At 33.9% G+C, this 15,744-nt stretch overlaps 1 protein-coding gene across 1 annotated transcript in view; it reads right to left on the bottom strand.

Annotated features, from left to right (window-relative positions):
- The window catches only part of LOC111502309 (glutathione synthetase), a 29,069-nt gene extending 14,746 nt beyond the window's left edge, over positions 1–14,323 (bottom strand). Inside the window, exons 1-3 of the mRNA XM_074181758.1 lie at positions 13,867–14,323; positions 5,411–5,577; positions 406–448 (exon numbers count right to left, since the gene is read on the bottom strand). Of these exons, the coding sequence (XP_074037859.1) occupies positions 406–448; positions 5,411–5,577; positions 13,867–14,229 (573 nt within the window). The 5' untranslated portion in view covers positions 14,230–14,323. The remainder of the gene's footprint in view (positions 1–405; positions 449–5,410; positions 5,578–13,866) is intronic.
- Between the last annotated feature and the right edge of the window lie 1,421 nt (positions 14,324–15,744).

Raw genomic sequence — 15,744 nt, 5'->3', positions numbered from 1 at the left:
TTTTGTTCAATTAAATTATCTATAACTTTCAAACTATATTTTGTGCAACTGGACCCAAATCTTGAATTACTGCGGGTGAAATAAGAAATCGAAGCACCTAGCGGATTGTTGTGCCTCCAGTAGATTCAAAGTTACCTATTGAAAAGTACATTTTCAATTTGACTATCAAAAATTTTTCTCATTAATACTTTTCTCTTGAAATATTACTGAGAATCATCTGATGACAGTTCTCAAGAAATGCCCTATATGATTCAAACTTAGAAATCTACGTGAATTCAGAACATTATCGTGCACTCTAACAGTTTTGTCACACAATGAAGTATTTTGTCTGAAGTAATATATAAATTTCTGTAGTCATTCAGTTGGTTTTGGATTTCTGTAAACAATTAAATTTTTCATGCTTACGTTTTCCAGCCTTTTCAAATCTCCTAGTTCTTGCAGAGCATACCTGAAAAAAAGCATTAGATTTTCAAATTAAATTAAAATTAAATTGAATATCGATATTTTTTCCAGTCCTATTGATTGATCCATCCAAAAACATCAAAATTATAATATTCATTATTAAAAAAAACATCAATTATATGACGGTGTCTTGTTGTAAAAGTAGTTAATGATCTGTTTATTTCTCAACATCTTGAAAACCAATCAGAGATGAGAAAATTTATTACGTTGCAGTGGTGTTTGAATTATTTTCATTCGCAAATAAGTCTTGAGAATTTATCCCATTTTAAAGTATTGTAGAAAATTAAAGAATCAACTGTCTCAAACAAATTTATTTCCCACAATATTTCACTTATCATAAAATTATTTATTTACGACACTTAGCAACTAATGCCTAATTTATTTCCACTATTGAATTTCTTGTTTAGCCGCTCGATTCACTTTCTGAAGTGCCCTCTTGGGCCAGGAAGCCGGGCTTATATGATGTAACGGTCCTTTCTAGGAATCTGTTGTCGGTTCGGTACTCGACTAGAGTTTTACCGACGGTTGCCGACTGCATTCTTTCGCGGTGATGTCATGTGTTTGTTACATGATTCGGCCGGCGTACGGGTCAAGGGCGGCTTCAGATTCGTTACAGTATTCTCAATCGTCACATCATTGAACTGAGAATTCATTTTAGAAAATATAGTTTTTAACGAAAAACAAGAGTAAAAATAGTAGCTCGGAAAGTGAAAACGCGTGTACTCGCTACACGCGTTTTCACTTTCATTGGAATTATTTCTGCGTAGGCATTTTCATGCCTTTTGTCAAATATGTTTGTATACTACTCTGTTCAGGTGAATTTTCGTTTTTTTTTAAATTATTCATCAATTTCCATTTTGTATTTTTAGAAAGTGTCCCCCTCAGATATACCTTTTACACTTGTCAGCGTTTCATCCAATCTTCGAAACAGTTCTGATATGCACTTTCTGGCATGCCCTTGAGCTCTGTCAGTGAGTTTTTGTCTCGCAATATGCCGTTTTTTCATGGGTCATCAATCTTGGGAACGGAAAAGAGACGCAGGGGGCAAAATCTGGTGAATACAGTGGCTGAGGCATGATTAAATTGTTGTTTTTGGCCAAATAATTACGAACAATTAATGGCGAGTGAGCAGGTGCATTATCATGATACACAAGTCATGAATTGTTTTTCCACAAAACCGGTAGTTTTCTTCGTATTGCAACCGGTATATAACTTCAAGATAATACTTCTTATTGACCCTACGATCATATTGCAAGAACTCTTGGTGCACTACGCCATGATATTCGAAGAAAACAGGAAACAAAACCTTGACATTTGATTGAACTTGGCGTGCATTTTATTATTTTGGTTCTCTTAAGCTCTTCCATTAGGATGATTGGGCTTTGTTTTCGTTTTCATAACTATATACCTATGACACGTCACCAGTTATGACACTTTTAAGCAAATCCGTTGACGTCATTCAAATATTTCTGAACGATGCAATCGCGACGTTTTTTTTTGTCAAAATTCAGCAATTTTCGAACGGACTTCGCTGCCACACGCTTCATGCCCAAAATTTTTAAAAAAATTGCTTGGCATGAGCCAACCCATATAATGACATCCTCAGCAACTTCTCTAAAAGTGATTCGACGATTATACATAACAATTTTCTTTACTTTCTCAACATTTTCATCACAGAGTACAATCTACGTATGCCACTGACAACATTACGGGTATTTTGGAGGACTTACTTTAATTTTGCATACAAAATTTGATGCAAATTCTTTGGTCCGGTTTTTTCGATAGCAGAAAATCGCCGAACACGCAACATACTTTTAACTTTTATGCCTCTCACCAACAAACCGAACATGGTGAACAGCTGAAATCGTAAACAAATGTTCGAGACGAGTGTACCAACATAAAAAAATGTACGTAGCCCGCGAAATTTGAACATTCACCTTATTTTTTGAACAGCCCACGTATATTATCCTTCTTTCCTGTAATTAATGATACTCGTAATTATAATTATCTTCGGGAATACATATGATTTCCATTTTTTATTGATTAGCCGATAATTGAACTGGTATCAATCATTAGGGATTGAACTACTTGTTCTTGTCATCGACTAATTCGGAATTCAACGACAATAATTTTCAATTGGAAGGGTTATCTTTCTAGGAGTCATTAATTTTTAGGAAAGAAAGTTTTTGTAATACAAACGGAGTAGAGAAAAATGTTTTTGTATATAAATCAGTGTTCACATAAATGGAAATAAATGGGAATAATAAATGGGAAATAAAAGTATTTGTTTCGAAAACATTTTTGTTTCTTTCATGTAATTCAATGTTTATATGAAAGTAGCTCTTTCATGAAGGCTTTTTTTTCAGATTTGTGTCTGAAAGTTACTTCTTTGTAAAGGCACACATCTATGTATAAAGTTACTTTTTTTGAAACTGATTGCTTTCTTCCTTTTTTGGAAGATTCACACATTTTTTTTTACCAAGATGGAGTATTAAAAAGCCAAAAACTTTCTTTCCGAAATAATTTTCAGTTATTTTGATACAATATCGGTGCGTCATTTCAATATATTGTTCCTGTACTTAAGATGTTTCAATGATGAACATGAACATATTCCCATGGAATTCTGATTAACGAAAATCTGGTGAATCCGGTGCCGTAATGAGAATATCGATGAAAATTCTGATTACTCCGTTTCTTTCAAATGATGAACGCATTTTGAAATAATTCCGACAGAAACCATAAATGTGATTTGATTAACTTAAAAAATTGCTAATAATTTTACCGATTTTTGATATCGAAAAGTAATACACGTGGGCTCTAGATTAGATTATCGGGTAGCTGGCCCATGGCCTGATTCACTGCGACCTTTTCAGATCGGTTATGATGATTCTTGGTTGTTGGAATCATTGTCTAGCTTGATCTCTTTGATGAGACTCCATAGCCTTGACACTGACCTCTCCATATAGCTGGCAGCCTCTGGTTTCTCTTCCCCGCATCTTGCGCGTCTTAGCCATGCTATCGCTTCGCATTCACAGAGCATATGCAATGCTGTTTCTTCCTCTTCTTGACAGAACCTGCATTGGATTTCTTCTGTCAGACCCGTGTTGCTCATATGTTTCCTGAGTCGGATATGCCCCGTTAGTAGACCCACCACTACCCTTACAAACTTTCGATTGTGGTTTAGCAGGTCTTCTGCCTGGAATGGGGAATGTTCCTCCTGACGGTAATCAAGTAGTTTTCATAAAAGAGCTCTAAAACAACGCATTTTAAACTTATCATTTCAACCTTTTTCTTTAAAAAATTATTTAAATACTTGAAACAAAGATTGAAATAATGCATTCAACATTTAGAGGGATTCGTTTCTATTTCACCATTTGGCAACATCGGTTATAGCTAATAAAGGACAATTAATCTGTTACCTGTATGAGACAAACAAAGATGACATATTTCAGAGGCGTGCTGTTCTGTTTACTTATGTTCCGAGTTCCGAGACATTCTGTGACATATGACATTTTGTGCACCTAACCTATCTTCCTCTATATAAATAAATAACAGAAAAACTGTTGTTTATGTGACTTGTGGAGGTAGTATTGAACTATAATTTATATTTTGCTTTAATTTGACACTATTGACATGATTCTTCTTCTTCCAGCATACTAGTAACCTAAACTCTGATCTAGCATGCTAGGCGCTGTTGCTAATATGTGAATTAGAAACAAATCCCTTTAAAAATCAAAATCCAACATTTGAAACATCAATTTGAATTCTTTTCGAAGTGAATTTGAAAAACTCATGAATTGAACTCAACTTTGTTTTGTTCAAACTTCCATTTGCTGTAATAACCCAAATTGAGGAACATTCCCCATTATGCCCTAAGGTGTGTGCGATTCTCGTCTTTGTTCTGCCTCCGTATATACTGGCTCCCGCTCCTTTTTGGGTCTTTGAGCCATCTGTATAACAACTTTTTTCCGCTTTTACCGGTGGGCCGATTTGCCAGTCCTCCCTGCTTGGTATGATGATTTTGAAATCTTTTTGAGAGTTGTACTACGGAACTGCGTTATCCACGGGCATTGCTAGTATAGGATCTGCCTTTAGTTCACTGTACAGTTTCAAGTATTCTGCACCGTGTGACTGGCTGATTGGGGTTTGTCCCTGCATTAGCCTGTATGTCACCAGTCGAGCTTGTCTTTGTATGTAGATGTGCAATGTTGGAAGTTCGAGTAAGACCTCAAGTGCTGCAGTTGGGGACGCTCACATGACACTTCGGCACGAAAGCCTTTGCATGCCGCCTAATAGCCTAGCCATACCCAATTACTTTGTTTTTGTTCACCAAGTCACTACACCGTATGTTATCATGGGCCCTAAAAACGAGCGCTTATTTTTCAAATTTGGTCTTCTAGTAGACTTCTCAATTGACTACCTAACGAAAAAGAAATAGAATCGAACGATATATAAATGTTTTATAACATTGCTTCAATTTTAAGTAGATGACACTTTCTATACAAATTTTCATATATTTTTTTCAAAAAGGGTAAGTTAGATAACAGGATATTTGAAAAAAATAATTGTATCCTTGCCAACGATTCGAATTTAATTAAATTCTTCTTCAGAGCTCGAAAAGAAGTTCCATAGTGTTGGAAATATAACTATTTTGAAACAAACAAATGATTCGTTTGTTTCATGTCTTTGTGTAGTGTTTTCGTCGCAAGAATTTGATAATTTCAGTATTTTTCATTTGCATCATATATCTAATATGTCTAATCATTTCAAAATAGTTGTATTTCCAATACGAAGAAACTACTTTCCGAACCCTGGAGAAAAATGTAACTGAATTCGAAACATTGGCAAAACTGTTTTTAGGAAAAATTGACCCTTCTTGAAAAAAATTATTAGATCACCAAACCAGTTGATTTCATATATTTTTTTTGTGAGTTTCTAATGTTTTTACCTCTGAATTGCAGCAGAAATAGGTCCAAGCCACCCAAATCCCGATGCGATGGTATTATATTCTACTTGTTTCCAACAACAACATGGATAATTCTCATGGGAAGATTGATTCTTAGCGTTGCCAGATTCTAACATGTAATCACATCTGAAAAGTCCCAGGTTCAAAGGCTGAAACAAAGTTTCAGTTATTTGACCAGTAACCACAGATGACAATTGAGATTTTCAATAAGGGTTATTGGAAAAAATTGAAAAAATTTACTGAAATTACATTAATATCTCTGATAGTTTTTCAGTATATCCCTGGTGTGATCACATGGACTCCTTCACCGTGTAAAATATTTTGTCAAAAACTCTCGGCCCGTTTTTTTACATCATGGCTCTTACATTAAAGATCTCAAGAAAATATGCGCGACAGATTTCGATTCTTGCACCATCTATCAACATGTGTTGATAGATGGTGCAAGATCGCCAATCAAAACTCTACTTTACTTTGCCAAGCGTTCGCTTCTAATAGGAAGCTTCTTCAGGGCAGTAAAAATGAGTGAAAGACAATGAATTGAACATATAACTGACGAAAGAAAGTTAAACATGTTTAACTTTCTTTCGTCATTTATATTCAGCTGTATTACAGTAGTAGTAATAAGCTCTCATGGTAGAGTAACTTTCAAGTTAGGCTCATGTATTTTGACTAGAGTGTAAAAGTTTCTCAACATGGCTCTTAACATGGTTCTTAACATGGTTCTTAACTTGACTAATGGGTTCATAATAAATGTCGAGATTTTCACAAAGTTGATTGTAGAGTTTGCTCATTGCAACAACTGGTGACTTGAGTAATATGTTTGTTCTAGAATTTGGTAGATAAAAAGTCAGTTCATTTCTAGAATTAATTCGTGGAACATGAAAGTTGAAGTGGGAGAGTAGTTTCCAACAGTCAATCAGATTATTCACTAGTTTATAAATGAAAATTATAGAGTAGTAGGTTCTTCGGTTTTGAAATAAAATTTATTCAGTAGTATTCTGTTGTCGATGCCTTGCTCAGGGTAAACTTCTTCCAGCTTGTAAGTAATATGTTTCGTGAAGCCTCATGGACTCGATTTTGTTAGACATTGAATATGGGTGACCATATAAGGGTTATATTTTTAGGAGTGACAAATTTTTTGGGAAAGAAAGTTTTTGGCTTTTTACTACTCCATATTGATACAAAAAAATGTGGGAATCTTCCAAAGAAAGGAATTAAGCAATCAATTTTGAAATTGAAAGATTCCCACATTTTTTTGTATCAAGATGGAGCAGTATAAAGTCAAAGACTTTCTTTTACATCACATTGTAATGTTCGAGAAATGTGGCCAATAAGAGGAATTCATCAAGCCCAAAAATAAAAATCGTCTGGTGATTGTGTCAAGGTGTGATGAATATGATAAGAAAAAATATAAAAAATACAAAATTATTCAACTGATTACCTACAGACAGGATTTTGAGTTTATTTCCTTATCAATGTAGAATAAATCAAACAATGACAGAATTATCGTCTGTATTTGAACTAATTTCATCGAATATAGTATCAATGATTTCAATTAAATAATTTATACAAATATTTTTTATTTCTAGACGTGTTTCACCAACACCGTAGCTTTCTCGGTATAAACATTTTTTACCGTTCAGAAATAAAGGGTGTTCTGAAAATTGTTCAATTATTATCATGGATTAGTGTTATCAATTTTCATCAAGTTCATAAGGTAAAAAAAATTAAGCAAGCATGAGTCCACAAGGCCTTGCTTTTTGAGATACAGAATGTTGAAAATTAATTTTTATTTTAATAAATTGATGGATGTAGCCGTTACTATGTGGTAGGAGATCATGATGAAAAGAAAAATGAAAATTTCTATGTTTTTTACCACTTTTATTTGTAACTAACGTTACTGCAGTTTCGTCCTATATGGACATTTTCAAACTTAAACAATAAACTAAGAATGATTCATTACATTCGCTAATATACCATTCAGGTACTTGATTGAATACCTGAATTTACAGTTCACAATGCGCATGTGCCAATTTAAAAACCGGAGAGGTTGCCTGAATCAGAGTTATCTACAGTTCAACAACAAATTCTATTAACAGGATTCAGGTTTACCAATGGGCTCACCCCTTAGTCCACTTTCAGCAGACATATTTATGAACAACTTGGAGACCAAGATGGTAAACTCCGACCTGGGTAAAAAACATATTCATTTTTGGTACAGATATGTAGACGATATTCTTGCCTGTTTCAGAGGTACTACACGACAGCTGAACCAATTTATGACATTCATGAACAATCTCAATAGCAACATTCAGTTCACACTCGAAACAGAGATAGAGAAACAAATAAATTTCTTAGACCTGACCATTACACACAATCAGAATAAATTTGAGTTCAATGTTTCCAGAAAACCTAGCTATACACACATCACCATCCTAAGCGATTCTTTCCATCCAGACAGTCATAAATTAGCAGCCTACAATTCAATGTTGCACAGAGCATTCTCACTGCATTTGTCTGCTAACAATCTAGCTAGGGAAATCGATATAATTACACAGAAAGGTCATAATAATGGTTTCAACGCAGATACTATCCGGAAGTTAGTCAGAAAACAAAGCCGTAAATTCACTTTCAGAATAATATACCCTCAGGTCAAACAACCAGAAATCAAAAAATGGGTAGCTCCAATATATTTTGGAAAAAGAACAGAGATAACCGCGGGTCTATTCAGAAAAAACAATGTGGAAGTGGCATTCAGACCACATGCCAGGTTATCTGATTTCCTTTTCAATGCCAAAGATAAGGTGGACAAGTTGGAGAAATCTGGAGTTCATAAGCTTAAGTGTCTGAAGTGTAACAGTGTTCATGTGGGGCAATGTGGTCGAAATTTTCGAAAACGGTATGCTGAACATGAAAGGTCCTTCAGACTAGGAAAAAATGATGCGACGTTTTCAAACCATTCCTTGCCATACAACCACAAGTTCCCGAATCTAAACGATACGGAAATTTTGCACTATGCAAAAAAGGTTTACAAACTCAATTATTTAGAATTCTTGGAAATTCACAAACATAAACATTGAGGGTGCAACCTGTTAAATGATCAAATCGATTTAGTTTACTCACCGGTTTTTGAATTGGCACATCCGCATTGTGAACTGTAAATTCAGGTACTCAATATAGTACCTGAATGGTATATATTGGCGAATGTAATGATACATTGTTAGTTTATTGTATTAGTTTGAAAATGTCCATATAGGACGAAACTGCAGTAACGTTAGTTACAAATAAAAGTGGTAAAAAACATAGAAATTTTCATTTCTCTTTTCATAATTTTTATTTTGATTTTCCATAAATAAATTTCAAAATGATGACGATCTTTGGACTTTTTGATAAGAGAAATTCGAATTTTGTTTTAGTTTGGCACTTAATTGTAGGGGGTCTCTTTTGGGATATCATAACTTTTTCATGCATGTATGAATCACATTTTCTAGGAAAAAAAATCGATTCCCCTGTTATTTCCACGTGAAAAAGGTATGCTTGTTAAAAGTTGATAGATAGCAGCCGTTTTTGAAATATTTTTATTTGAATTAATCGATGCATGCGTTGGTCAAAAAGTGAAAAAAAAATATTTTTTTTATTCAACCTAGAAATATTTCAAACGCAAATTCTTAATCAACTATAAATAACGGAACACTAATTCTTAATCAACCATAAATAACGGAACACTAGATATAAATCTAATTCAAAAACACAATAAATGTTCGGATTGTCCACCTCCTGCGTGTATACACGCATCCAATCTTCTTCTCATTGATTCACGCACTCTTTGGAAATTTCTTGGAGTATCTTGAATCGATATGCAAGAGTTAATTATTCGATTTCTCAATTCTTCTCCATTTTGGATAGGTGTCTGGAAAATTAAAGATTTCAGGCATCTTCACAGAAAAATAATCCAAACTGTTAAGGTCTGGTGACCTAGGGGGGCATGGTTGAGATCCTCCTCGACCTATCCATAAACCACATTTCATTTCATAGTCTAAGTGGCACGTTTTCCAGTGAAATAAAAAAAAATCTTCAAAAAAGTGACGATATCTCTCTCCGTTCAATCTTCCCGGAATAAAGAATGGATAATCTCCAAGGATTCCTGCCCACACGTTGAGGGAGAACTGTTCTTGGAAATGTGATTTGATTGGAGAAGAGGCGGTCAAACATGCGAGCCACACAAAACTCCTTTCCGACAAAAAAAACATATTAATATTTCTTTAAACGTGAAAAAATCTTTGCTCATTAATGATGATGTTTTTAATGACAGTATTTTTACCTGGGTGTACTTGAGAAATAACTGATTTTTGTTCCATATTTTGATATGTTTTTTTTCTATTTTCTGATATCTTGTGAAACGAGAACAAAACTTATTTGTTTTTATGTGTTGTTTTTCAGAGTTGATTCCTTCGATGAAGATAAGATTTAATGTGTTTTCATAGACATTGATATAATATCTTGAAGTACGTCAATTGTTATTTATAAAATGGCATTTTTCACATGAACAATAGAATTTGGTTGGGATGTAATTGCCCTTGTGAAAAATATAATTGAATTAGAAATCTCGCCTATCCACAAATTCCATTTCTCGAAATGTTGGCTACCCGTAATGTATGTACAATTTTTGAAATCATTTATTATTTTATATAAATAGTCAATTCGATTAAGGTCAAAAGCCCATTTTATCAAAATTATTTCGAAATTGGAATGGAAAAAATTTCTAAATATTTCAGATAGAAATAACCCGTGGATATTACCGTGGAAGATCGATCATCACCCATCAGATAAATTGATGAGACATATTTTTTATCAAATATAATTTATTAACAAACATGCCTATAATAATTTGCCTATCGAAAAGTTTACATAGCAATTTTCAATTTAAATAATTTTAATTGATATTCTTTCATCACCGTCACCCTGTTCATTACCTAATGAATTTCATCTCAACTGTTTTTAACACACAGAATATGCCTAGGTAGGCATGCCTACTTAATATTACTGGAGTGCATTTTCAAAATTGAATGAATAATGGAAAAAAATTGTTTTCGGTATTTTTATGCTCGTGGTTGTTTTTGTAATTTTTCTCTTTTTCTTTTCTTTTTCAAGAAAAAAATAAAGCTAAGAGGAGAATTTGTTTGTAACAAATAATTGAGTTAATAAACAATGGAATTGTTGATGAATTTTATTCTCTTATTTTGTAGAGAACTGTTAATCATGATTTAAGAAAAGAAAAAAATGTCTTATCTAATAATTTAAAGAGTAGACTCATAAAAAAGGATTATAAACAATCAAATATTATTATCAAGATTTTTTTTAATCATAATTGACAGTTCTCTATAGAGTTGTAATTTTTTTTAAATATCGAAATAGTCTATTTGTTTATAAAAAAATTATAAACAAATGGAGATAAAAATTATTTGTTTTAGTTTATAAATGTATTTTATTGATATGAAAAACATAAGTCACACCAATAGGTGGTTCCACTTATGTTTCGCTTGCGTTTACGCATATATATATATATATATATATATATATATATATATATATATATATATATATATATATATAACAGAATAATTAGTGACTGGATTAACTATAAATCGATTCAATTCGTGAGGTTGCAGTCAATAGCTGGGCGACTGTAGACGAAATGTTAATTCTTGTGCATTAACAGAACATGTTTATTCGGAGGATCATAAAATGAATTTTGAAAATCCAAATATTTCAGATAGAGAAACCAATACAACGAAAAGGATATTTTTGGAAATGATACATATTAATAACGAAGAACATTCAATGAATAAACGAACTGATATTGATAGTCTTAGCAAAATTTACACGTACCTACTGAAATATGATAAAGAAAATAAAAAATCTAGTAATTCGAGTATCATTCAGAATTTTCCCACTTGACATTATCAGCCAAAATTTTTATCAACTGTCATTTATTAATGTTTTTCTATCTGTTTTTGAACCATTTTATATTTTATTCTCACGTTAGTAAGTTCTCCATATTTATATATTTTTTACAAGATATATAATCTTATTATTGTAGTTGTCCTGACGAAGGTGTGAAATATACCGAAAGCTTGACATATAACAAAGAGTTTTCTTTGTAATAGCCCAGCTATTGACTGCAACCTCACGAATTAAATCGATTTATATATATATATATATATATATATATATATATATATATATATATATATATATATATACATATATATATATATATATATATATATATATATATATATATATATATATATATATATATATATATATATATAGGTTAACTGGGTTAGTTGTTGTTTTATCCGTTGGGTATCTGCCACACGTACCTACAAAGTCGTAGGTCTACATGAGAGAAAAGGGGCAACCTTATATATTTGTACTGCATCAGGTACTCTTCTTTGTGTTAGATCTTCTCTAGGAATGTTGTGTTTTGATTTGTACTTGTTCCTCGATAAGTGATTTATGACTGTTAAATTTATGGATGTTCAAGTTTTCCCAAATATCCATGCGGTTTCCCCTGTTGACTTGTTTTATGAGTTTTATGTTCTCTGGTGGGGGGAAATTATGTTTGTTTTGTATGGCGTGTGTTGCGAGGTTTGATTTATATACTATTGGATGTATGTATGCCTTTTTGTGCTCATTGTACCTTTGGATTAGTTTTTTCTTGGTTTGGCCGATATAGAATTTGTTGGAGTCGGAATAATGATTAATATTCCGGAGAGGTGCATTATGACATGATGGGGCAAACACCCCGAAACCGGTTTATCGGTTGGTTGGATCGACCAGGTAGCCATGCATAGAAATAAGTAGGCAATCCTATCTAGGCATCAAAATCATTCAAAAATAATTATGATGAAAAGTATCATTGCCAAACTAAAACATTGATGTCACGGTGCTACTTCGTATCCCAAAAAAGTTTCTATATCGATATCGATATAGAAAAATTTCAATTGTTCAGGATCATGACAGGACTGGTAGTGGTAACTTGCAGCGTGAAGAATATGTAGAACAACAATTAACGACATTACATTGTTTACTTTGGCGTACCGTATCTATATGTGTATTTCGATGAGTGGAACAAATATAATATACCTGCTTTTTCATGCAAATGGAATGAAATTGATGTGTCAGGACATTTCCCAAATCCTGTTCTATTTTCTCAGGTTTCATCAGAATAAAGATTGTCTTGATGAATCTTCATGTTTTTTCTTTTAGTTTGTTTGCACCATTTTTAGATGAATGCCATCTGATTCTGACGACTTATTCGGTTGATTTAATATATGCCAAATCTAATACTTTCTTTGCCAACGGCTGTTTCTTCCAAGAAACACTCCAGTTCTGAATTTATCAAGAACCCTGGTTTCAAATTTGTGATTTCTAACTCGTAGAAGAAGTACCAGTTTGCTATTTCTATTTGATTTCCGACTAATTTGAGAACAATGTTTGTTATATACAGGGTGTAACAAAAATGTAGTTCATAAATTAAACCACATATTCTATGGTCAAAAATAACTCGATTCGAGATAACTTACCTTAATACAGATATACACACAAAATAGTTACTGTCATTGGAAAATATAAAAAGAAAATCGATTTTTTTTAATATTTCATGAACTGTTTAACATATCGAAATTAAAATGAATCCATGGCCTTTTTATCGTAAGATAATTATATATTAATATAACCTATGCATTACAATTTTCAACTTAGTATTGTGAAACAGTTGATTTAATACATCATTCTTGAATATTGAAATTTTTGCCACTTAACACTTTTTCGAAAAGCCAGTTTTTATCGAAATGCGACTGCTTTTTCATTATCCTTCAAATAGAATGTAATTGTTGAAGCGTGAATGTTTAAAAGATAATGGAAAAGAGCCTGCATCTCTATAAAGACTGGCTTTTCGAAAGAGTGCTACGAGGTTAAAAAAATCAAAAAATAATATATAACCAATGGTGTCACATTATCAAATTGATTCCAAAATATAGAAAAGGTTAGGGCGTTTTAGTGGTTCAATACCCTCCTAATTTTTTTATGGGCTGAACAGATTTCGTGGTTACTATAAATATGAATAGGATGATCTCACGATGAGAAAGTCATGTTCAACGGTTCATAAAATATCGGAAAAAATCGATTTTCATTTTGTACCTTCCAAGGGCTGTAACTTTCTTTGTGTACACATTGACATTGAGGTGTGTTACATCCAATCGAGTTATGTTCAACCCCAGAATATGTGATTCAATTTAGCCCCTTTTTAGACCTTATCTTGAAACTACCATTTCCACTACATACTTTCTAATGTGGAAGTGAAAATTTTTCTTCTTTCAACTAAGTATTTTTCAAAATGAGACAATATAATCAACAGCAAAAAAACTCACCTGCACTATTCCTTCTTTTTGCACCGTCTCATATATTTTGAACAAATTTCCAGTGAATTCGTCTACTTGAATGGTATCTTTGAGACATTTCCTCAAAAACTCCCCATCATGGGCAACTTTGTGTATCAACTCTTGGAAAGTAGCCTGTACGTCCACCACCTTCTGAAAATCTTTCTTGAGGAAAGTAGACGGAAACAGATTGAAAGGAGCGAATTGTATCGAATCCTCGCTGAAGTTGCGTCTTGATCTCATCGAGGCCCCATGCAAGATCGCCCAGTCTCTAGTTTTCCTCACCAAGTCTTTCAGTTGTTGGTCTGGCAAAGGCAAAGGTACACAAGTGGGAGTTACAGAAACTGAGCACATGTTGATTTTTTTCTTCAAGCTACTCTGTTCAGGAAAATATGTTTAATGCTCTCCACTTTGAATATCAGCGTATTGTGATTAATCAATAAGCGATCGTCCTATTTATTTCAGTGGCTGAGATAATTTTTTAATTCATGTGCTTGAAAAATGGGTTTGATTTACAATCACTCATTATCGATAGGTTAGGTAAACTTCATGTCTGACAGTTCCAGCAAAGATAAGACTCAGAGTTGTGAAACCAAATGAAAAAATACTCCAAATTCGTCGAGGCACTATCGCAATACAATAATAGCGATTTCTGTATAGATTCATTTGGAACTGGCAACTTTTTGGAACTTGATGACATTCTGAAATCATTCCTTGACAATGGGAATTAAGTTTTATTTTCTGCCAAACTGTGACAACCTGTCTGTATTTCTGAGGTGGTTGATGACTAACTGAATAATAATAATGATAATAATAATAATAATAATCTTTATTGTCAGTTCGAAATTCGGATCCCCTTCTCTACATGATCCGTGACCATGAGAGAGCAGGAATTGGAACATTTCTCTTTAGGGCAGCTGCCTGAGCAGCTGATGAACTCGGTTTAGTTTTCGACACTGAACGAGATGACAACAACTCTGTCACCGAGTTGGAACCCGTTCAGCAAAATGTTCATATAAAAGCCGCAGAGATCACCTCACCTCTGCGGAAACATAAGGATAAGCAATGCATGAGCAATAACATTGAAGACCTTGGCAGTGGTGCAGTGCAGGTGCAGTGCCTGCCGCAAGCCGCCGGATACCCTAATGTACTTGCTATCATCAAGTCCAGTATATGCGATATCGGTCTATATCCATCGACATAACGCGGCCCTAAGAGTGCTATATTACCATCTTCGGTGTTGCCCTACGCTCCAGGGGATATTGAATCTATTGTGGGGAACGGGAAGTGCCAAATTTATTGGAACTATTTGTTTCCCACCCTCAGGCTCGTACAAGCTAGTAAGCCTGCTGTAGTCCTTCTCGGCCACCAGAGCAAGACGATATTTGTCGTGGAGTTTTCAGCTTCTGGAGGGAAGAATATCGTCCGAAAAGAGGAGGAAAAAACGGATAAAATATCTAGATTTTCTCTTCGAACTCCGCAGACTCTATCCAGACCACTCTCTCAAGACGGTTCTTCTGATTATTGGAATCTTTGATGGAATGATGCCCTCTCTTCTCTCGGCGTGCCGCACTAAGGCAGAAATCTTAGACGGACCGATGCAGAAGGCTGTCATTCTTGGCTCATTGCGCTTGCTCAGGGCACATGATTATTGGATCCAATGATCACTTACCTCACGGTGTAGGGAGTGATCGTTGGTTGATAATGACGGCGCGCCCTCCCGAATGTATCGGGGCTTCGGGGGATAGGGCCTGACCAGCGCATACTTCGGTAAAAAACATCTTTATTGTCAGTTGACCGTGTTGACGTCAGATAAACAATCAGATAAAAACTTGATGCTAAAGAACTGGATAAAACTTTACAGTACCC

This window comes from Leptinotarsa decemlineata, unplaced genomic scaffold (assembly GCF_025532065.1).
Source record: "Leptinotarsa decemlineata unplaced genomic scaffold, Ldec_3_MD MMD2_tig00026314_RagTag_RagTag, whole genome shotgun sequence".
Classification (NCBI taxonomy): Eukaryota; Metazoa; Arthropoda; class Insecta; order Coleoptera; family Chrysomelidae; genus Leptinotarsa; species Leptinotarsa decemlineata.
The sequence above is the reverse complement of the archived record's forward strand: the minus strand, read 5'-3'. Positions and strand labels throughout refer to the sequence as shown.